Source organism: Apodemus sylvaticus, chromosome 13 (assembly GCF_947179515.1).
Source record: "Apodemus sylvaticus chromosome 13, mApoSyl1.1, whole genome shotgun sequence".
Lineage (NCBI taxonomy): Eukaryota > Metazoa > Chordata > Mammalia > Rodentia > Muridae > Apodemus > Apodemus sylvaticus.
Window position 1 is genome coordinate 92,398,132 of NC_067484.1, and position 23,814 is coordinate 92,421,945.

Here is a 23,814-nt window from a genome sequence, read left to right on the forward strand (position 1 = left end):
AGTGAAGCTGATGCGGAATTCAAGTCATGGCGATGCGTTTATTTGCACTTAGTGGGTGATGCATTATGGAGTCGCAATGAGCACGTTTAAGGAATACATCCATGCACCACTGGAAGGTGTTTCTTTTTCCAAATTCTGACAGCACTGCTGTTCTACTCCTGCTCATGTCCCAGCTCCTCAAGAATGGAAGAATGGTTGTGATTGTCAAAGTATCACATCACAGATAATTTGCAGTGTTTTCTGGTTTTTTGGGAGGTGTCAGCATCTTACAGCTCCTTAGGTAGAGTGGAATCCAGCATCCTTTATACATCCGTTATGTACACTTTAGAAAATGCATGCATGTGACTCTGCTTTCCCCAAGGCCCAGCTGAGAGAAGTGTTCACAGACCACTGCATTCCATAGACGGCTGAGCCCTCAGAAACCACATAAAATCTAAAATTACTAACTTAGTGTTAGAAAGGCAGCTGACATATAGAAACCTCAGGAGAGAGCTGTGCGCTTATGCTAGCTCACTGCTCAGGTATTTTAGAATGTATATTAACTATAACTAATATTAACTATAACTAATATTAACTAACCCTGACTTTCATAGGTGTGAACTTGTACAAAATTAGGTCTGGAACACTCATGTACTTTAAAAGTCTTCATGCTTTAGTGTTTGAATTGATCTGAGTTTTAAGTGGACCTAGTAGAGACAGCATGTAAGAGGCCATGTGTATAAAGACACCAGAAGGAAGCCTGGTATCTCAGACGCTAACCTAAAAAGTCAAATTAAAAGGCAAAAAGTTTAAAAGACCTAAGAAATATGAAAATTATTAAAATTGTACAAGAATTCTCAGAAGTCACAGAACAAATCCTGATATGGCTTTCTGGAGGGATAGAGTTAACAATGGTGAAATGAAATTTCATGACAACTTCAGCATAGAATTCTGAGAGAGGAAAAAAATGTTTATCTAAGTCCATCAGGGGTAATAGTTGTATCTATAATCCTAACACTTGAGAGCCAAGGCAGGTGGATTACAAGTTTGAGGCGATCATGGATTACTGTAATAATCAAAACAAGAAGGGATAATACATACCATAGAAATAATAACATAGGATCCTCAGGAAAGCTAAAGTACACTCAGCATACAGTAAAGGACACTCGCAGAGCCCTGACAACACAAAGCACTGGGCAGACAAGTCCATGACACACTAAATAAGCACAAGAATATTTTATTGTAAGCCCAGCATTTGGGCCTGGAGGTGTCTCGGCAGCTAGAAGCAGCCGCTGTGCCGGAGGATCCAAGGTCGTTTCCAGCACCCACGTGGTGACGCATGATCATCTGGGACTCCAGTTCCCAGGGCTCTGATCCCAGTCCTGGCCTCTACTGGCACTAGGTGCATGCATGTCACGCAATGCATGCACAGACACACAAGTAGACAAAATATCCATACACATATTTTTTTAAATTTGTAAGTGACTACCAACGTCCACTGGCTCAGAGATGTCAGGGTGTAGTTTGGCCACATGGTGCCATCCACGCCGGCTTCCTCTCACCCATATTCTCACCAAGATAAGTTGTAGGTGAGATAAAGAAGCCCGGAACGGGGGGGGGGGGGGGGGGGGGGAGGGACAAGAGAAGCTTTCAAATACGGGTGACTTCCCTGTCCCTCAAGCCATGCCTCCTTCCTACTGGGATCATGGGAGGAAGAGCTAGAAAAACCCATGAGCTAACCTGGGCTCACTTCTTGCCTAATATTTCTTTAAGGAATGATGTTTCAAACTAAACAAATTAACGTGACCAGAATGTGGAAAACAGAAAGTTGGAGCTAGAAAGGTTGCTCAGCAAGGAAGAGCACTGACTGCTCTTACAGAGGACCCAGGTTGTTACCAACACCCACGTTTTGTGGCTCAGAGCTACCTGTAACTCCAGCTCCACATGGTCTGTCACCCCCTTCTGGCCTCTGAAGCCATCTGTGTTGCGATCAAAAAAAGAGAAAGAGGTGAAAATATGTTCTAGGCGGTGTGGGGGAAGGGGTGCCTCAGCGGGCCCAGGCGGAGGCATCCATTCCCTCCCCCCCCCCCAAACCCGAGGGACCAGCCACACGATGGTATAGTACAGAATAGAGTTTATTCAGGGCACAGGGAGGGGAGTTAAGGGGGGAGTAGAGGCAGAGAAAGGCAGCGAGAAGGAGAGAGTAGAGAAGCAGAGGCCGCCATGACCACGTGGAGAAAGGGGGGAGGGGAGGAGGAGAGAGAGGAGCCCAGGAGGGGCAGAGAAGCTGAGAGTGAGAGAATACGCGATGTACGAGAAGGAGGAGGGGCAAACAGCCCCTTTTATAGCTGGACAGACCTACCTGGCTGTTGCCAGGTAACAGTGGGGCGGGGCATACTTGGCTGTTGCCAGGTAACTGGGGGGTGGAGCTTAGAATCCTAGCAATCTTCATGCACCTGCCTGTACACACACACACACACACACACACACACACACAGAAAAAGAAACTAACACTACTGGGGAAAACACTGAGTGCAGAAAGAATAGAGGGTAACACAGCTAGAGTTGTATCAAGAAAGAGAGAGCACGGAGGGAAGCAGTATTTTTGCAGCTCTCGGACTCTCACGGTCCCTACGCTGCTGTCGGCTCGTGCTCCACTGACTTGCACGTGGTGAGTCTTTATTACAGTTTTCAAACATTACATTTTGTGCATCGTTTGCTTGAGCGGACAGAACAAGATGGAAGCTCAGGTCCGGTTCAGAGGACAGAGACCGAAGCTGGTGCTCGTGAAGCCATTCTCCTCAAGAAGATACTGACTGGTTCTGTGACGGTGCTGGCTGCTTTGTCGCACAAAGTATCTTCCAGAAAGCCTTCTGGAAACGTCTGTGACACAAAGGGTACAGAAAGGGATTAACAAATGAATTGAACCACTGCAGCCAAAAGGCAATGCTGTACCAAACCGACTTGGGGCGCTCCCCTCTGTGGTAAGTCGAAAGGACGATTGTGAACAGACAGTATGGAGCCCAGCAAACGGCAAAGGCACTCAGGAGGATGGCCAGCGACCTGGCTAGCTTCCTGCCTCTGAGAAGCTCTACGTGCTCCCTTTGGTGAAGTGCCGAGCTCTCTGATCGTGAGACGGAACCTACTTTGAAGGCAATGATACTGCCCTTCATGGGAGTCCTGAAGGACGCCAGGAAACTGCTCTTTCTCCGTGGACTTTCTGAATGAAGGGACACAGCTGATTCCTTCGGCCCAGGAATACTCGTCCTGCAAGCCAAGCCAGCTCTGTGGAGGTGTCCAGAGTCACTGGAAGGGGTGGTGATGAATCCGGCCTGGCTAGGGCGCCTATTGAGACGCCTGCGCTTCCACAGGCTCCAGTAGATCTGTACATTGAAATAAGCCACCGAGATGACAGGGAGCAGGAATTCCAAGAGCGTCGTGATGGCGAGGATGTACCACTCAGTAACGAAGCCAGGCTCACATTCCTTTGTGTTCGTGCTGTTCCTCCAAGAATCCGATGCCAGAATCATCGGGCCATTTACCAAGAAAGCCAGTATCCAAACAGCCACCATTTGAGCAACAATCCTCACGACACTAGCGTATTGAGCCCTGTAAGACACCTACAAGAAACCAGACAACGTATTTGGTCTCATGAAAACACACAGCGTGCGTGGGGCACCCCACAGTCACTCAGAAGCTCCAGGGAGAGGGCTTATGGGACTTGCGGGGAGTGGGGACCCAGAAAAGGGGAAATCATTTGCAATGTAAATAAAAAATATAAATAAATAAAAATAAAAAATGGAAAAAAAAAAGCTTTTAAGCCTAAAAAGAACTTTTGACTTTAGCAATTCCACACTAAATTAAAACTGAGTGGAAAGGGTAGGGTGTTTTCTGAGTTTTAAACAAATATTTTATGGCATATGTATTGGATTCAAATTACTTTTACATGCTTAATGTTCAGAGGGTAAAAACTAAAGTAATGAGGTGTGGAATACTTGTAATATATTTTTAAAAAAGCTATGGGTAGGACCAAAGTGTGGATACTTTGATTCTTATTGGAAAGTGGATCAAAATACCCATGGCTCACAGCCAACCAACAGAGAGAACATAGGGTCCCTAATGGAGCAGCTAAAGAAAGGAACCAGGGAGCTGAAGAGATTTACAGCCCTGCAGGAGGAACAATAATATATACCCAAAGAGTACCCCCAGAGCTCCCAGGGACTAAACCACCAACCAAAGAGTACACATGGAGAGACCCATGGCTCCAGCTATATATGTAGCAGAGGATGACCATTTTAGAGATCAGTAAGAGGAGAGACCATTGGTGCTGTGAAGGTTCAATCCCCAGAATAGGGAAATACAAGTCAGGAAATAGGGGGAGGGGGGATGAGCAGGGGTAGGGGGTATGGGATAGGGGATTTTTGAAGGTGCAACTAGGAAAGGGGATACCATTTGAAATGTAAATAAAGATAATATCTAATAAAAAAAAAAGCTATGGCTAACTTAAAAAATAAAATAAAAAAGAAGCTCCAGGGATATGCAAGAGCTACATCAACTCACGCGATGTCGGCGCACACTTTCTCAGTAATTTTCAAGAGAAATCAGCAAACCATAAGGTGAAGATTTGAACACCATAGCAAGGCCACAGATACTATCTAAGATAAGAAAGCAGTTTTCTCAAAGCCTGGTGTGGCGGCATGAATTTGTAGCCTGGACAGGTGGATCCTTGAGGCCTTCTGTCTAGTCTAATTGGTGAGCTCCAGGCCAAAGAAAGACCCTGCCTCAAAGGTGTAGATGACACTAACATTGCCTTCTAGCCTCTACACACACTTGCATGTACACATGCACACACATGGCACCTGTTCACACATGAGTGAATGCATACACACGCATGAAAAAGGTAGATAGTACCTCAGGGATGGTACTTGTGACTAGCACATACATGCATGCACACATGTGTATTCTCATGCAGAAGGAAACAAGTAAACAATGAGGAAGGAAGGTATTTTTCCTGCCTCTAATCTGAACAGTTATTGGAACTGAAAGTGCTCTCCACAGTTCTCAACCTGCAGCCTAGAACATGGTAGTGTTCTGCAATGAAACACAAGTCAGTGTGAGAATTAATATAGATTAATGTGTAGAGAAAAGCATGTACCACATTACAGGGCAAAACCCATTCTGCACCATGGGCACAGTATTTAATGCATGCACAGTTTTAATGCATGCATAAAGCATGCATTATACCTGTAAAGCAAAGGTCACGGCTTATCTGATCCTGACACCCAGGAAGAATATACTCAGCTGTTTACACAGGAACCCCACGGTGAGGCCGACAACAGAGATAACTCTTGCACCACTCCCAAGAGACTGCACATAGGAAGGCATTCAGCCACGCTGGAGTGATGTTGTGTTTCTGAACACTCCCAGGACACTTCTAAGTGTTTCCATCACGGCCAAAACCGTGAAGAGAAGCCATGTTGAGAGACATGACTGCAGCAAGTGCCAGTGTACGTGTGTGTCTGTCTGTCTGTCTACCTGTGTGTCTGCCTGTGTGTCTCTGTGTCTCTATGTATCTGTTTGTGTGACTCTGTGTCTATGTGTATGTCTTTGTGTGTGTCTTAGTTTCTGTGTCTCTATATGTATGTCTGTGTGTGCCTATGTGTGTATATATGTTTATATGTATGTGTCTGCCTGTGTGTATATCTGTGTGTGTGTGTGTGTGTGTGTGTGTGTGTGTGTGTGCTGTCTGAGGGTGACAAAGTCAAACTTCCACAAGGACAAATGAAGTTAGGGTCTATGAGTGAGTGTTATCCTCTGTGATCTTTGTGTCAATTTTAAAACCATCTTTTAAAATCGAAAGGCACATAAAGACCAATTGCTCTGTATCTGGAATAAATATCTAATAAAATATCAAATCCAGGGCCCTGCCCATGCCAGGAAAATGATATACTCCTGAGCTACATCCTGGCCCTTCCTTTTCAAGGCAAGAACTCATTCTGTAACTCAGTGTGAGCTCAAATTCCTCAGACAGCCCCAACTGCCATTAAACTTGAGGTCCTCCTGGTTCTGACTCCTGGGAGTGCAAGCCTGTCACAGAACCAAGATGGGGTTTTTGGTTTGATGCTTATTTATGTTTATGTGTATGGGTGTTCTGCCTGCGTGTGTGTGTGTGTGGGGGGGGTGCTCCTAAAGGTCAGAGAGGACATCTGATCCCCAGGGACTGAAGGTATGTGACAGATAATTGTGGGCCACAGTATGGATGCCTGGAACCAAACCAGAGTCCTCTGCAAGAGCAGCAAGTACAAAAAGAGGCTGCCATTTTGCTTCCATCCTGTGGGCCGTCAATCTCTCTGACTTCTGTGCAATCCGCATGCTTCCTTCCATCTCAAATATTTCAGGTTTCTCCCATGGCCCCATCCACAAGAAAAGAGGTGCCAGCAACCTCCTCTCATTGGATCTTATTTTCTCTGTGAGTTTAAAATCCTCACTGGAGCATGTTTTCACATTTTTAACAAGAAGCAGGGAGGCCCTTTGGCTTACTGCACACGCATGCCAATGGTTGTCGGTAAGAGGGAAGTGGTTAATATTTTTTTTTAATTTTTTAACTATAAAGAAATATGGGCCCCCATCCCCCACACACACACATACACCAGACTGCTGGTGTTCCTGAGAATAAGTTCAGAAGTAAGACGGCCCACGATACTGATCACAGCTTCCACACACAGCCCTCTCTTCCACCTCCCACTTCTCATGACACTAATTAATCTGTCACTTGCACTAAGTCTAATGGTTGTAGAGACGGGGACAATACCCTGATGGTCATAAGCCTGCACTGAGTTTAATTGCTCTGTGGATCCTTTGTAATGATATGAAGCAGTATGCTGGAGATGCTTCTCTCTTTTATTTTGCATGAGGTCAGTGGAGCTCACGGACACCCCAGGGCCCTGGGCAGGGGGAGGCAGTCTCATTATGTCTTCATCTTTGGGGAGCATTCTCGACAGATGACTGTTCAAGTGCCGCTGGAATCCAGGCCCAGGTGACTGCAGCGGCCTCTCTGAAATCAGTCTCGCCTTCTACAAACCACGTACATTGCTCGTGGTTACTGCTTCCTGTCCCACTTCACTCCCTACCTCAGTAAACGACCAAAAGCTCAGTCAGTCCTGTTCCATCTGGGAGACAGGAAGGCCCTCTGGAACCTCCTGGTATTAATAATGAGGTAAGCTCTTACGGTCAACTGAATTGAGTCCCCAAAGGAGTTCTACCGCATCTTATCCAGAAGTACCTGTGAATGTGTCCTTACTTGGAAACATGGTGTTGACAGATGTAATTAAGATAGGATGGCATTGAGTTGGACTTGGGATCACCTTGACCCAGTAATGACTGGGGTCCTTATAAGAAGAGGGAAAAGAAAGAAAACCCACCAGTTCCCTCTGATTTCCGCCTGTGAGCCCCCAGCTGCAGCAGCGCGGCGGCCCCTGGGCAGCCGCCACCGTCCACTCATCCTCACGGGAGATTCTTGTCACGCAGCCCACACTGCACTAGGTGCCCAGCCTGGGCCAAGTTGTCAGCCTTCACCCTTGGCCACGTGTTAGCAAAGAAAGAGTTGTAGTGAAGCTTCTCCAAGCCGAAGATGGCCCACGAGAAAGCCAAGGACGCCCTCCCAGAGACCTCAGAGAGGGCAGGCCCCCAGTGTTGAACTTGTAGCCTTTTTTAGCCACACATACCATGGTGCTGCACTAGGGATTCCCAGCTGGTCCCCCAACACTCCATCATGGCTTAGATTTCATTGCAAAGTTTCTTCATCCGAAGGCAAAGGAAGAGTCTTTCTTCAGACTTTTACCCTGAGCACACTTTAACTCCTACTCTCTCTATGCCATCGCCGGCTTGGCAGCAGCCTGTTGTCCAGGTCTGTTCCCAGTCAGGTACATAGCCCGAGACCGAGACTGCATGTTTCCCCCATCGTCAATGCCTCTCTTACCAACACTGGTCTGCTTCTCCGGAGCTCCGAAATTTCTCTCTCAGTCCCCTCTGATAGCAGCTGCCAAACAGCTCCACACTCCCAAATTTCTACAGCTAGCTGGGGGAACACTTACACCCATCCATGCCACCATGGATAGCTTTCCCCTAGAGCTCAGTTAATTTGCTGCAACAGGGAAAACACCAGACGATCTTAGTTTAGAATCAACAGATGACACAACCACTGGGCGTGGAATCTATTGCCCTAAACTCATTAACTATTCTGTCAGAAATCTTCAGGAGGCAGATTCTGGTGGATTCTGCTACCAGATCTAACAGTTCCCAATCTCCAAGATGCTCCTCGCCACCCAAAAAAGGGCATTTCTCCTGTGTTCCCTCTTCCTCTCTTGGACCCAGAAGACCTGCTTTCTCCTTGCCCAGTGATTGGCTTCTTGTTGTCTTTATTATCCAATCAATTAGGGGGAAATTCCACTACACGTGGCCCATCTTCATCACCCTCCTCTATTTATAGCTTCGGGCACAACTGAGTTTCCCATGAACCCTGCTTGAGAGCTCTCAGGTGTCTTGGATTTATCCCAACAAAGTCCAAGTGCCTTCTTAACCACCCTGCCCCTCCATTTTTGATGCTATTTCACGCGTAGGATTTGCCCTGCACTCAACTCTGTTCCTAGGCATGGAGTCCTAAGAACTCTTAAGAAATTGGCAGCCTTCACTGCCAGAAAATTTCTTAAAACAAAACTAGGGTGAATACAACACACACACACACATACACACACACACACAGAGAGAGAGAGAGAGAGAGAGAGAGAGAGCACCGCCACTGCTGCCACCACTGCCACCATCACCATCACCATCACACCACCACCACACACTGCACAAATCATCTAGGTCTTCTGTGTTCAACTCTCAACAGCATAGCTGAAAATACCACAAGTACTACAAAAATAAAAATAAAAAATGATTACTGGGCCCTGGATAATAAATATTTGCTGTTTCCTAACCTTTAACATGCAGAGTCACCCTGTTAATGTCAGGGGCCAGGAGGTCCCAGGCTGATGTCCTGAAGTGGAACTGTCTACATTTTTCCAGAATATTCTGTGAAAGCAAAAGAACGTGTCTTTCTTAAACAACAGTATTTTAGAATCTCTTCATTGCAACAGTTTATCTTTTATCTAATTTAATTTCTTGTCCTCTTGGGTCAGGCAGGAGGATGCCAGTCCTCTCAACATTCCCATTTGGCCAGTAGAACTCGACACATATATCTCTGGGTACGCCTCCGTCTTTCTGTATCTTAGCACTTAGTAAAAGGGAGCATACAGTAGTCCTCCAAAGCTTTGAGACCCTAAGATCCAACAATAAATCCAACAGTAAAAAGTCAAAGGTGGAGAATAAGGTTTGGGGCGCTCACTCAGTGGAAAGCACTTGTCAGGCAAGCCTGGAAACCTGGGTCCAGAGCCCCAGAACCCATGAAAAGCCAGACTCCAGCAGTGTGCCCTTAGAACACCTGCACTCCTGAGGGGAGATTGGAGTTAGCCACACAAGAATGCCCTGAAGTTTACAGACAGCCTAGCCTGTTATACACAGTGGAAAAACAGCAAACCTCAAACAAGGTGAAAGATAAGAATCTCTGTTCCTCTCTGTCTCCCCCACCTTTCTCTCCCCCAGATCCACTCCTCTGTTTTTTTAAGGTCACAAATCACTGCATCGTATTTTTGTGGCTTCTTTCTACACACGCCCTATTTTCTTCTTTATCCTGTTGCTGAGAGGTTTGTCTTCAGAATTGCTGCTAGAGTGATCTCCCAGTAGCACTTTCACTTCTGAGTGAGGAGGTGAGATCTCTACCTTCTCTCTGGAGTGGAACAGCTAGGAGCACATAGGGCATATGATCAGTGGAGCAGTTGAGACAGGAGTCTTCTGGCCACCATTTGCACCAGGGAGCCAGGCAGCTCCACAGCTTTCTGTGCACAGACCCTGCCAGAAGAGAGCTGGTCTCTCAGGAGTATGAACATAGGCTTACAGGACCACAGGGGGGACAAACTCCAGCCAGAGACAGCAAGACCAACTTACACCAGAGACAACCAGATGGCAAAAGGCAAGCACAAGAACCCTACCAATAGTAACCAAGGCTACTTGGCAACATCAGAACCCAGTTCTCCCACCACATCAAGTCCCAGATACCTCAACACACCAGAAAAGCAAGAGTTGGATTTAAAATTGCATCTCATAATACTGATAGAGGACTTCAAGGACATAAATAACTCCTTTAAAGAAATATAGGAGAACATGGGTCAACAGGTAAAAGCCCTTAAAGAAGAGACACAAAAATCCCTTAAAGAAATACAGGAGAACATGGATTAACAGGTAGAAGCCCTTAAAGAGAAAACACAAAAATCCCTTAAAGAATTACAGGAAAACACAAACAAGTGAAGGAACTGAACAAAACCATCCAGGATCTAAAAATTGAAGTAGAAACAATGAAAAAAATCACAAATAGAGACAACCCTGAAGATAGAAAACCTTGGAAAGAGATCAGGAGTCATAAATGCAAGCATCAACAACAGAATACAAGAGATAGAAGAAAGAATTGCAGGTGCCAAAGATACCATAGAAAACATTGACCCTACAGTCAAAGAAAATGCAAAGGATTGTAACCCAAAACATCCAGGAAATCCAGGACACAATGAGAAGTCCAAACCTAAGGATTATAGGTATAGAAGAGAGTAAAGATTTACAACTTAAAGGGCCAGTAAATATCTTCAACAAAATTATAGAGGAAAACTTCCCTAACCTAGAGAAAGAGATGTCCATGAATATACAAGAAGCCTACAGAACTCCAAACAGACTGGACCAGACGAAAAACTCCTCCTAGAACACAATAATCAAAACACCAAATGCACTAAACAAGGAAAGAATATTAAAAGCAGCAAGGGAAAAAGGGCAAGTAACTTATAAAGGCAGACCTATCAGAATTGCCCCAGACTTCTTACCAGAGACAATGAAAGCTAGAAGATCCTGGGCAGATGTCATATAGACCCTAAGAGAATACAAATGCTAGCCCAGGCTACTTTTACCCAGCAAAACTCTTAATCACCATAGATAGAGAAACCAAGATATTCCATGATAAAAGCCAAATTTACATGGTTTATCTGTCCACAAATTCAGTCCTACAAAGGACAATAGATGGAAAATGAAAACACAAGGAGTGAAACTACACCCTAGAAAAAGCAAGAAAGTAATCTTCCAATAAACCCAAAAGAAGGTAACCACACAAACATAAAAATAACACCAAAAATAACAGGAAGCAACAATCACTATTCTTTAATATCTCTAAATATCAATGGACTCAACTCCCCAATAAAAAGGCATAGACTAACAGAAACATTTTTCATGTGAATTTTCTTATCAGAAAATGTTTATAATTCCACTTTCAATCAACTTAGAAATATTTTATGCCTACCATTTTATGTGTATATTTTTCCATGAAATCAATTTTATTGTGTTTTTCTATATATTTCTTCAATTTTATCAGAAATATTTTCCATGTAAATCTTCAATTTTATTATAAAATGTTTTTACTTCCTTTTTCAATAAAAAAGAAAGAAAGCTGCTGCTAACTCACTGCTGAGGCTGTTCCAGATTTTGTCTAAGTCCTGCTTTCTTGCCGTGCATCCTAAGCTGGCCCTACTATATTACCATCTTCTCTTTGGGGGGTTCAGAATCGATTTTCTCACACATTCACTAAGGGATTCTTTCTAGTTGCCCACAGAGTTCTATCTTGAGAGAAATATTGAGGTTGCACCTTAGCCATGGGATAGAGATTGGAATCTCACAGAAAGCCAAGCTACCGGAGACTCAGTTGCACTCCTCATGTTGAACCCTGAATTTTCTTTGGAACTTTCTTTCCCATTTCAAACACTGATCGAGTTAACCGGATCATACAGAATAAAAGTCAGTGAAGTTCATCCCTGGGATTCATCCCCAATATTCCCAGTACAGATTTAGGCACAATACAGGCTTAGGGACCCAGAATTTACAACTGCTGTCTTCTAAGAAAAATGAATAAATGTTGTGACTTACAGCATTTGAAACTGACTGGTAGCGATCGTAGCTAATGAGGACAATATTGTAGACCGATGCTGTGCACAAAAGATAGTCAGTAATGAGCCAAAACATGCAGATTCCACTTCCGAAATCCCAGTTAAACAATGTGTGAGGGATGTACAGAGGGATGGAGATCATACCTGCACAAGGAGGAAATGAATTAAAAAAACAATATTGGACCAGCAAGATGACTCAGTGACTATAGATGCTTGCCACCAAACTTACAAATCCCTGAAATCCACACGGCACAGGAGAGACCTAACTCCTGCATATTGGGCTCTAACTTACACATGCATAACATGGCATGCTATGGTACCACTGTGCCCATGTACATGCATGCACACACACATATGCGTACATGCACATATACATGCACACACATGTGCATGCACGCACATACACACACATATAATCAGCTTTTTAAATATTTAAAAACCATACACATCATTGACTACAAAAAAAGATATTTTCTAATGGATACACCATAGAATGACGTGTCCAAATCCCCTGAATATAGCTCACTTATTGTTACTGTTTGGATAATTCTCCTTCAGAAGTGCTTATGGAAAAGTTTAATCTTCAGCATGGCAGGACCAGTAGGAGTTGTGGACCTGTAAAGGTGGAGTCAAGTATGAGGCTGTTAGCTCACTGGAGCATGTGCGGAACAAAAATGCAGAGTCCAGGTTCCGCTTCCCCACTCTAGATGTAGTGCTCACTCACACACGTGCTCCCAACTATCCACCAACATCAGGAGCCAAAGCAATAGGCCACCCAAACTTGGATTCAAACTGCTGAATGCTGACCTAAATGGTTTCTTTCTTTCTTTTCTTTTTTTAAGTTTTTTATTAGACATTTTCTTTATTTACATTTCAAATGTTTCCCCTCCGAAAAGTTCCTATCCCATGCCCCCTCCCCCTGCTCACTAACCCACCGGCTCCAGCTTCCCTGCCCTGGCATTCCCCGACACTGGGGCAACAAGCCTTCACAGTTCCAAGGTTCTCTCCTCTCACTGATGTCTGACAAGGCCATCCTCTGCTATCCATCCGGCTGGAACCATGCGTCCCTCCATGTGTACTGTCTGGTTGGTGGTTAAGTCCCTGGAAGTTCTTGTTTCTTTCTAAGTTATCTGTCTCAGACATTTTGTCGTAGTAATAGCATGCCAACAATGTTAGATATAAACATTGTGGGTATCTTGCCAAGCTCTATACGACTAATATCCCCTATGCATTCTTTAAATGTTATTTTTAAAATAGTTGTCATGAGCAAGCTACCGGCGGGTGCTCCTTATCACTTCCCAAATAAATTAGGGGTCCTGACCTTATCTCCAGCCACTTCCATCACAATGCATCCAAATGTTCTCTGTGGTTCAACCTAAACATGGCGGTTGGCCGCCCTCCCGCAGCAGCTCTGATTTTTGCATCCCCTTCTCTTTGAAACATTGTTCCTCCTAGAATGTCTTCCTTCTTCGTGTTTTTCTGCTGGAGATCTGGTCTCGGCCTATACTAGGCACGTGATGCTCCCTCCTCACCGCCTTTCTCTATGAAAAAGAGGAACCATGAGGAACCGCTTACCTCTGCCTGGTTCCTCACCGTCATCCTTGGAAGCTCTCTGGGTGCTGTGATCCCTGTGACACTTACACTCTCAGAAACTTTGTTTTTTTTTTTTTTTTTTTTTGTATTTTTGTGCATATAAAATGTATGAAACAAAGGGTTGCACCATGGCATTATCATGCATGAAGATATTTTTATTGTGTTATCTCCTTCATTGCTGCCTCTTGTCCTCCTCCCACAGGACCATTCACATCCCAGTCAGTCCCCCCCCCCCCATCCCCTCTCTATCTCTCTACTGGGAGCAGCCCCATCCCCTGCCCTGCCAGTATCTGGGATTACAGGCCTGTATCACCAAACCTGTCTTCCATTCCCATATGTAGTTCAAATAGTCTGCTAGGTGTGTTTCAGTTATGGGGTACAGTCGGTTTATTGAGACAGGGTCTTCTTATCTAGCCCAGGCTGCCCTTGAAAGCACTGTAGCTTGGACTGTCCTCGAACCCATGATCCTCCTGCCTTGGCCTTCTTCTGGGCCTTGGGCTGAGATTACAGGTGAATGCTACCAATTGTTCTTTGGATGATCAATAAGAGTCCCTGTGGTGACTTTCATATCATCAGTTGGGGCAAGGGCAGGAGGGACAACTATGGCACAAAGTAGAGCTCCAAGATTGCCTGAGGTAAATCAAAGCACCTCGAACTGAGACGTTCACACTTTGACTATCATGTGACTTTCAATGCTCCCGGCATGCATCCTTTCCACCTCTGTACTCATTTCTTCCACAGAAGTGAGTAATGGCTAGATGCTACTGACTTCAAGATTAAAGAGAGAAGCTGGGCGGTGGTGGCACACGCCTGAAATCCCAGCACTCTGGGAGGCAGAGGCAGCGGATTTCTGAGTTCAAGGCCAGCCTCATCTACAGAGTGAGTTCCAGGACAGCCAGGGCTACACAGAGAAACCCTGTCTCGAAAAACCAAATCAAAAGAAAGAAAGAAAGAAAGAAAGAAAGAAAGAAAGAAAGAAAGAAAGAAAGAAAGAAAGAAAGAAAGAAAGAAAGACTAAAGAGAGAGATCTGAGTTAAACTCTTTTCCGTACTTTCTGAATTCTATGAAAGAGGAAAGATGTGCTAAGGTTTCTAGAAACTGCTAAATAATAGCTGGCCTAGAACACGCTATTCTGTTGTTCTCTGTGTGTGTGTGTGTGTGTGTGTGTGTTCCCGTGTGCGCGCATGTGTGCACATGTGTATGTATGTGTGCGTGTGCTTATGTGTGTGTGTCACATGCTTCCTTGCTTTCGTGCAAGCCTTTCACTGAACCCACAGCTCAGTAATCTGGCTAGGCAGCCAGGCCTGCAGACTGGGGATTGAACCCTTGGTTTTGGTAAGCCCTGCTGTCTCCATGGTGTTCTGATGTAGATGGCCTACTCTCAGTTCCGCTATCAATGGAACAATGGAGATGCCTGTGGATAATTCCAAACAGTTTCCAAAAAGTAGATCTGGAATATCTCCCTGACTCTGGAAGTTTGCAAGGCCTTTTCCGTGGCTAGAGCAATAAGCCTCTGGCATGTGTGTGTAAAAAAGCGAGGGAAGTCGAATAGGCTGTATTACAAAGAGCATGGCAAAGGGAGATGGGGGAGGAGGGGGCAGAGAGGAGAATGAAGCCGAGGGGGAGCCCCGGAGATGGGCGGTGCCCCCTGCCAGCTGCCCCTTACCTCCTCACTGCAGCCTCTGACTCACTTCCTTGGAACTGCATTTCTCTTGTCATATTCTTCCCAGACAGCAGCCCCTTCTGTTTGTTTAGATGTCTTTCTCAGTGAGTCCTGGCTCTCAAGTTTTAAACTGACAGTTCATACCCCACTCCTTCCCTCCATCTCTTTCTTTCCCTCCCTCTCTCCCACTCTCATCCTGCTGAATTTTTCTGAAGCAATTATCACCTCTAAAGGTGCTATACTTTTACTTATTTTTGATGTATATTACATCTCCCCAGTGCCCTGCCCACATTGGTAGAAAGCATACATATATACATACACATACATACATACATACATACATACATACATACATATACATACACATACATATGCACATCAGGAGGGCAAGAGGTCTTGCCAGTCTATTTGCTTGTTTGAAGCATGTAATTGTTACATGAATAAACTAGAGATGGTGTGGAAACCTGGTTTGCTTTAAAATCAACACCATTGTGCTATTGCCCTCTGTGCAAGCTAAAACACTGCTACTGCCTCCTTAAGCCAACAGCAAGCAAAGGGTGAGAGGAGTAGAGAGAGACGCTGGATGACTGAGTGCAGAGAGGCCACACTGTGTGCTCCCTGTTCTGTACGCTGAAGCTCTGACATTCTCAAAGCAGCTCCATTGAGAGACAGAACCTAAAGGAAAGACTCGGGGTAAACGTGCCACAAGGGTGGAGCCCCGATTCAATACACTGATAGCCACATAAAAGGAGACAAGACAGAGTTTGCCTTTCTTCACACGTACCTGGCCAGCCCATGTGAAGATGCAGAGAAAAGGCCACAGGGAAGGGAGACTTTACTAGGAACCAAATTGGTAGAATCCTGACCTGAGATATCTCAGCTTGTAAGATGTGTAAAAACACAAATTCCTATTGTTTAAACTTCCCAGCCTCTGGTACTTTGTTACAGTAGTCTGAGCATATACAAAAGACAAGAGAGAAATCCTGAACTGAACTGGTATGTAAAGATATAGATATGGATACATATAGATATACATATATAGATGTAATGCAAAACAAACAAAAACTTCCCACCCTATAAAAAATTGTTCCAGGCTTTGTTGACATCAACTATATTTTGCCTCTGAAGAGACTTTTATGACTGTCCACCGTATGGCTGATTATAAATACCCATGGATGAAAACATTGGTCACACAATACCAATTTAATAGGCATTTCCTTATATATCTATATGCATAGTGTACTAGTCACTTTTCATATTATTCTGATCAAATACTGGTCAAGAATGAATGTAAGAGTGGTTGGATTCATTTTGTCTCACAGTTTAAAGGGGTACAGAGGTCACAGGCAAATAGGACGGTGTCAACAGTCAGGAATCAGAGTCCATAGGAAGTGAGATTGGGATATCTAACCTCAAGGCCTGCCCCCAATGACATACTTCCTCAGGAAGTCCCCACCTCCTAAAGGTTCTATAACGTTTCCAAACAGCACCTCCAGCCAAGGGCAATGTGTTCAAACACATGAGGCTGTGAGGGATAGTTCACCTTCAAGCCACAAGTGATGGCGTTCAGATGAGAGCACACCATGCGAGGCCCTTCTGTGTCTCACTGGCACGGTGTCCAGCACAGCAGGCTCACAGGCTCTTCTACGTCTTTACTTCTCTATAACAAATTCAGTGTAGGGAGCTAGCTACATGGCTACCACAAATTTAGAGTCTCTACAGGGTCTGGTTCCAAAAACCTCAAAAAGTACACAGAGCCAAGGAGGGACCACAGTCCCAAAGGTGTCTGAGGACCCAAGCTGTTTGTCATTGCTCCACAGCTCTAGAGCCTGGTCTAACCACGAAGATGGCTAGCCTAGTAATTTGGGGGTTGGATGAATGCAAGATGGCTGGCAAGCCTGGACTCGTGCTGGACAGAGCAGATTCCTGAGGTTCTCCTCCAGTCACTACATGCTTGCCAAGGCGTGGTATTCACTCACACACTAAAATCAATAAATCCAAAATAAAATTAGTAGTAGTAATGACAATAATAATAATAATAATAAGTGTCTGGCTTCCAGCTACAGAAAACCTCTCCTTCATGCGTCCCCCTAGACTCAGAGTTCACCCTTGAGAGGATAGCAAGGGAGGGCACACTGACAGAAAACTCAGACCTTCTTACACAAAGCTCTCAGGGACTGTCCCATTTCTTGTCCCATGGTGAGTGCTGTGCTAAAGGGAATCTCCAGAAGAAGGTGTCAGGGCAGAGGAAACGTGAAGGACAAGACTGCCACACGCCACAGGGCTCTTGGGCTCAGTTGGTAAAGTGGTTTTCTTCCAAGTAGACAGTGTATCCTAATTGGTAAGTTCCGGGCCAATGAGAAACCTTGCCGCGAAGGAAGTGACTACTACTCCCAAGGATGACACATGAGGTTGTCTTCTGGCTTTACATGTACATATACACATCCATTTTCATGCACACACATATGCACATGTGCAGGCACACACACAAGAAGGAGCTTGTACAAACACAGACACATCTACACAACTGTTGGCTTGTCTTGTTTGAGACAGGGTCTCACTATGTAGCCCTTACTGGCCTTAAACTCAGAAATCTGCCTGGTTTTGCCTCCTGGGAGATAGGAATAAAGGCATGGACCACTTCACTCAGTCTGCATGAAAACATTAAAAAAAAAAAAAAAGCTTGTTTAGCCTGCCCACAACTTCTGTCAGCAGAAACAAAGCTGTTCCTTGTCCATTCTCATGCAGGGGGAGGAGCAGCAAGTCTAGGAAACAACCACATCCACACAGCTGTTTCTCGGCGACAGGCCACGTCTCCTGGCTATGGTGCTCAAGTCTCCGATGGAAGTGTGTCCTTGATGCCTCTCTTGAACTAGGACAGAGAGACACTGGTTCTGCTCTGAAGCTGTCTTGGTTTGATAGTTCCCAGTCCCAGGCTCTCTTACCCCTCCTCACCTCACCCCTCCTCACCTCACCCCTCCTCACCTCACCCCTCCTCACCTCACCCCTTCCTACTGACAGGCTCCTCAGGGTCCCCTCTCGCTGTGCCAAAGTGTAGCTAACATCTCTTTTAAGTGCTGAGTGTTATTAAAGGCTGTAAAATCTTGTGAGGGAAAGGGAGATCTGTGCCCTTACAGCAGACTGCTCTCTGTGCTTACACACACTTGTACATTTACACATGTGATGTGAGCGCAGAGAACAATCTAGAAGGACCTGTAACTGCAGATCTCTGTTAGCTGGAAAGACAGAATTAAAGCAAGGAGTGGGAAAATTGTTGATTTAATTAAAGCACACACACACATAAACATATTTATACATACACATATAAACATATGTACATATATATTTATACATACATATACACACATTAGATATGTATACATATGTATGTATATATAATATATATATATATGTATATCGCCAATGTAACTTCTCCTATTAATGATGAGACCCCTGGGTTTAGTTTCTACCACTGTCAGCAAAAATAAATAAATAAGTAAGTAAGTAAATAATTGGCGAGCTGCATTTTCCTGTGGCCTGCCATTTCTGCTTGGTGCACTCCACTAGGTCCTGACGTTACTGTGTGACAGGCTCGCATCCAGCTTCAGCCCTAGCTCCCTCCATCCAGCCATTGTACAGCAGCCAGCCTGCAGCACACACTCATCAATCGCTACCTGTGCCACGGCTGATTCTTGGCACCCTCTTCCCCATCTTCAGCTCTGGGGATGGCACAGTCCTATAACCAAGTGTGCCTCCCTCTCCCCTCAGTGTCCATGGAACACAGTGGATCATCAAGGGGCCTCCCATCTCACCCAAAGGTTCTGTGAAATTATCTTACACTCTGTGCCACTGAAGAAAGAGACAAACCCACTCCTATGGATTTTCTGGTTACCTAATAGTACTGGAGTGCCCAACTCTCTCAACACTCACTGTGCATGATAGAAACATTGGTGAACTCAATCCAAGTCAAAACATTTCAGCCAAGAAATCAAAGGAGAAGGGGACTAACATTTGTTGAGTGACCACTGTGTTTTGGGCAATGAACAAAATGCACTCTGAATTGTGTTTTATCATAAGCACAAGCTTTAAGTAGCATGAAGAAAAGTCATGTGACTATAGCAAGAGACAGTCTCCTAGGAGCTCCTATGAGATGCATCGGTCCTCTGAAGTATTGTAGTGCCCTATCTGACCATCATGAAGAGAGGGAAGCAGAATACCCAGCAGGCAGAGCACCCGTCTCACAGAAGAGATAACAATAAGGGAGCAAAAATGATTTTTTAAAAATGTTTTCAAAGAAAGAGGAACCTGGTTTCTATGAACTCTTGCGATCACATGATGCTCTAGTACTCTGTCATATGTAGCGCAGCTGATTGTTGACTGTGTCCATGCTATACAGTACACTGACCACTCTGTCCCTGTCCCCGGCCCTGTCCCCATCCCTGTTCCTGTCCCCATCCCTGTCCCTGTCCCTGTCCCCAGCCCTGACCCCGGCCCCGGCCCGCTGCACATACCACTTCTTGGTCATGCTGGCTTCCAGCAGACACATGATTCTTATGACTTCAATACTGGATACAAAGGAAACCATACTTACTACAGAAAGAGTACTTATAATTCTAAACAAATTAAAAATATCTCTGAAAATAACCTAACTGTGACACTAAAATAATTTTGGAACTATTCTGAATTCATTTATTCTAAAAACAAAACAAAACAAAAAAACTGTTTTCAGATAAAACTTCCCCTAATAGCCATACGTGTAGCATTTCTTTTAAAGTGCCACCCATATCCTTCCCAGAGATCTAACATTTTAACTTTTCTTCTTGGCCCCTCCAATCCACACAGTCCCTGGAATTACAAGACTTTAAGTTTGATAATTTTAAGTAAAGATAAATAACTTACCCACGAAGAAGTCAGAAATAGCCAAATTAAGAAAAAAATAATTACTTCGATGTCTAAGGTTTCTGTCCACCACAAAGGCCAAAATGACCACAGCATTGCCTATCATTATAGCCAAGGCAAATAGGGACATTAAAAATGTCAAAGAAACTTGAGCAGCTCGTGACAAGTTGCCAGTACTGTTAGACCCCAGCATCACAGCAAATGGTGGGCCAATGCAGCAGATCCACTCGGCCAGGTAGTTTTAGCAAGACACCTCTTATATACAGTCCCTACTCAAAACAACATGTTCAAACCTACTGCTGATTTCACACTACTTCCTGGTTATTGATAACCATCACCTTGTGGTGGCAAGTTCCCTTTAACTGACACTGAAAAATCTTTCCACAAAACAGAGAAATATTTTGTCTTAAGCATTGCAAAATATTCATCCATCTCCCAGGTAGTGAGTGATAATATATAATATCTATAAAACGTAGTTTGTCCATCTTATGGGCCATAAGCTGGGATTGGGTGAAATTCATTTTTTTAAATAAGAAAGATCCAACTAAGAATTCTCTTCTGACCATTAAAGGGAACTAGGGGTTAAATTTCACTCTGTCTCTAAAACAACATATAAAGGGAGAGGGGAGCGGGACGGTGGTAGCACACGCCTGTAATCCCAGTACTCTGGGAGGCAGAGGCAGGCGGATTTCTGAGTTCGAGGCTAACCTGGTCTACAGAGTGAGTTCCAGGACAGCCAGGGCTACACAGAGAAACCCTGTCTCGGGGAGGGGGGGAAGGAGAGGGGGACAAAGGGCTTCCTGGGAGACAGACACTTATAAGATGTGTGCAGGAGTCTTCAGAGCTGGTCAGAGAAGGGAAATAAAGACAAGAAGTCTAACGGAGCCTCTGAGCGGAGGGGATGCAGCTGGGAACCGCAGGACCAGAGAAGGATGTAAACTTGAGAGAAGCCAGAGGAGATGGCAGGGATCAAGTCCCGAGAGTATGGAGGAAGTGTGTGGGCAGTACACGGGAGTATTTGAGAAGGTGAGAGGGAGTCGTGCCTACCCAGTGATAACAGAAGGCTGCACTGTGCCTGCTCCCCTTGGCGAGACGAAAGTGCCAACCACTGCTCAGCGCGTTCAAAAAAGCCTCCTCAGCCCCAAACTGAGCATGTCTTCGTTCAGCAATTCCTAACATCAAAACCTATGGGGACCAAATTGTTTTCAAATAAGCTCAATGCAACCCAAAATGCAATTCAAGGGTATACGGAGGCGGTGCATGAACTTCAGCCCAGCACTGAGGAGACTGAGGCAGGAGGATGGATGAGAGGAGGCCAGATCAGGCTACGTACTGAACCCCAGGCTAGCCTGTACCACAAAGTTAGAAGGTACCTCAAAAAAATAGAAGAGACGAGTATTTATAGACCATAAAATAATCCAACCCAAAGAGGTAAAACTTACAACTAATACTAGGCATTTCAAGAAACAAGCTAGGAACTGGGCAGTGGTGGCACATGCCTTTAATCCCAGCACTTGGGGGGCAAAGGCAGGCAGATTTCTGATTTCGAGGCCAACCTGGTCTACAGAGTGAGTTCCAGGACAGCCAGGGCTATCCAGAGAAACCCTGTCTGGAAAAAACAAAAAGAAACAAGCTAAAAAACCAACTCATAATAAATAAACAAATCAGTCCACTGAAATCAATGTAACCATATATATATATATTTGATTAGATTCTTTATTTACATTTCAAATGTTATCTCCTTTCCTCATTACCCCTCCAAAAACCCCCTATTCCATCCCCCCTCCCCCTGCTTACCAAACTCCCCCCTCCCACTTTCCTGACCTGGCATTCCCCTACACAGGACCAATGGCCTCTCCTCTCACTGATGTCTGAAAAGCCCATCCTCTGCTACATGTGTAGCTGGAACTATGGGTCCCTCCATGTGTACTCTTTGGTTGTTAGTTTAGTCCCTGGGAGCTCTGAGGGTACTGGTTGGTACATATTATTGTTCCTCCTGCAGGGCAGCAAACCTCTTCAGCTCCTTGGGTCCTTTCTCTAGCTCCTCCATTGGGGACCCTATGCTCAGCCCATTGGTTGGCTGTGAGCCATAGGTATTTTGATCCCCCTTCTAATAAGGACTAAAGTATCCACACTTTGGTCTTCCTTCTTGAGCTTCATGTGGTCTGTGAATTGTATCTTGGATATTCTGAGCTTTGGGGCTAATATCCACTTATCAGCAAGTGCATAGCATGTGTGTTCTTTTGTGATTGGGTTACCTCACTCAGGATGATGTTTTCTAGTTCCATCTATTTGCCTAAGAATTTCATGAATTCATGGTTTTTAATAGCTGAGTAGTATGCCGTTGTGTAAAGGTACCACATTTTCTGTATCCATTCCTCTGTTGACGGACATCTGAGTTCTTTCCAGCTTCTGGCTATTATAAATAAGGCTGCTATGAACATAGTGGAGCATGTGTCCTTATTACATGTTGGAGAATCTTCTGGGTATATGCCCAGCAGTGGTATAGCTGGGTCCTCAGGTAGTACTATGTCCAATTTTCTGAGGAACCACCAAACTGATTTTCATAATAGTTTTACCAGCTTGCAATCCCACCAGCAATGGAGGAATGTTCCTCTTTCTTCACATCCTCTCCAGCATCTTCTGTCCCCTGAGTTTTTGATCTTAGCCATTCTGACTGGTGTAAAGTGGAATCTCAGGGTTGTTTTGATTTGCATTTCCCTGATGACTAAGGATGTTAAACATTTCTTTAGGTGTTTCTCAAACATACAGTATTCCTCAGTTAAGAATTCTTTGTTTAGCTCTGAACCCCATTTTTAATAGGGTTATTTGATTCTCTGGAGTCTAACTTCTTGAGTTTTTTGTATATATTGGATATTAGCCTTCTGTCAGATGTAGGATTGGTAAAGATCTTTTCTCAACCTGTTGGTTAACATTTTGTCCTAGTGACAGTGTCCTTTGCCTTATAGAAGCTTTGCAATTTTATGAGGTCCCATTTTAAAACCCTTGTTTTAAAAAGCTAGACATGACCCCCTGGCAATGGGCAAAGAAACACATTATCGGTGGTGGTGTTCTTACATCAGGCAGGGACAGAGCAGGTGGCAGAACTTTGTTCATCCTCGTTTGATGCTGGTTTGATGGTCAAAGTTGTCCTATGCCTAGGACTCAAATCTATCAAATTCAATCAAATCAAATCCAGGCAGCACAGCTAGGGAGGGGGAAGACAGAGACCTGTGGTCCGCCATGCCATCTACAGACCTGCTCACCAATGCACAGCACAGATGGGCCAGAGACACCCACCTGCCGTCACACCATGTAGTATGGATGGAGGATGCAGTCACCCAGGGTTCTGCCAGCCACATGCCCAGCCTACAGCAGGAACCACCACAATATGCAAGTATGTGGTGGTCAGATGGGTGAGAAAATGCAGCCTGAGCATTATGAATAGAGATGGAGCTGTAGACTGGAGGGTGGAGAGGAGTGGCCTATTGTGAGTGAGTGGCCTGTCCCACCAACTGGGACCATAGTGAAGTTCCAACCTGAGATGTCTGGGTACACGGCTATGTAGTAGCAGGATCCTGTGTTGATGTCCATGGCTCATCTTAC

At 44.8% G+C, this 23,814-nt stretch overlaps 1 protein-coding gene and 1 non-coding gene across 2 annotated transcripts; one reads left to right on the forward strand and one right to left on the reverse strand.

Moving 5' to 3' along the window:
* Nucleotides 1-1,622: 1,622 nt before the first annotated feature.
* On the reverse strand, nt 1,623-20,458 carry Hrh4 (histamine receptor H4). Its single transcript, XM_052155510.1, has 3 exons — nt 20,209-20,458; nt 12,034-12,197; nt 1,623-3,599 (listed from the first exon to the last, which is right to left on the reverse strand). Exons 1-3 carry the CDS (start codon nt 20,399-20,401, stop codon nt 2,781-2,783), a joined length of 1,176 nt encoding a protein of 391 aa, XP_052011470.1. The 5' UTR covers nt 20,402-20,458; the 3' UTR covers nt 1,623-2,780.
* Nucleotides 20,459-23,236: 2,778 nt separating this feature from the next.
* On the forward strand, nt 23,237-23,379 carry LOC127664249 (small nucleolar RNA SNORA48). Its single transcript, XR_007973115.1, has one exon. It is a non-coding gene; the product is annotated as a small nucleolar RNA SNORA48 (small nucleolar RNA).
* Nucleotides 23,380-23,814: the final 435 nt, after the last annotated feature.

Excerpts from the sequence above, each read along its gene's own strand:
- Hrh4 (XM_052155510.1), bottom strand. The coding sequence starts at position 20,401 with ATGCTGGGGTCTAACAGTACTGGCAACTTGTCACGAGCTGCTCAAGTT. Across the intron at positions 12,198-20,208 it reads TATTTCTGACTTCTTCGTGG|GTATGATCTCCATCCCTCTG; the intron begins GTAAGTTATTTA and ends CTCCTTGTGCAG. Across the intron at positions 3,600-12,033 it reads ACCAGTCAGTTTCAAATGCT|GTGTCTTACAGGGCTCAATA; the intron begins GTAAGTCACAAC and ends GGTTTCTTGTAG.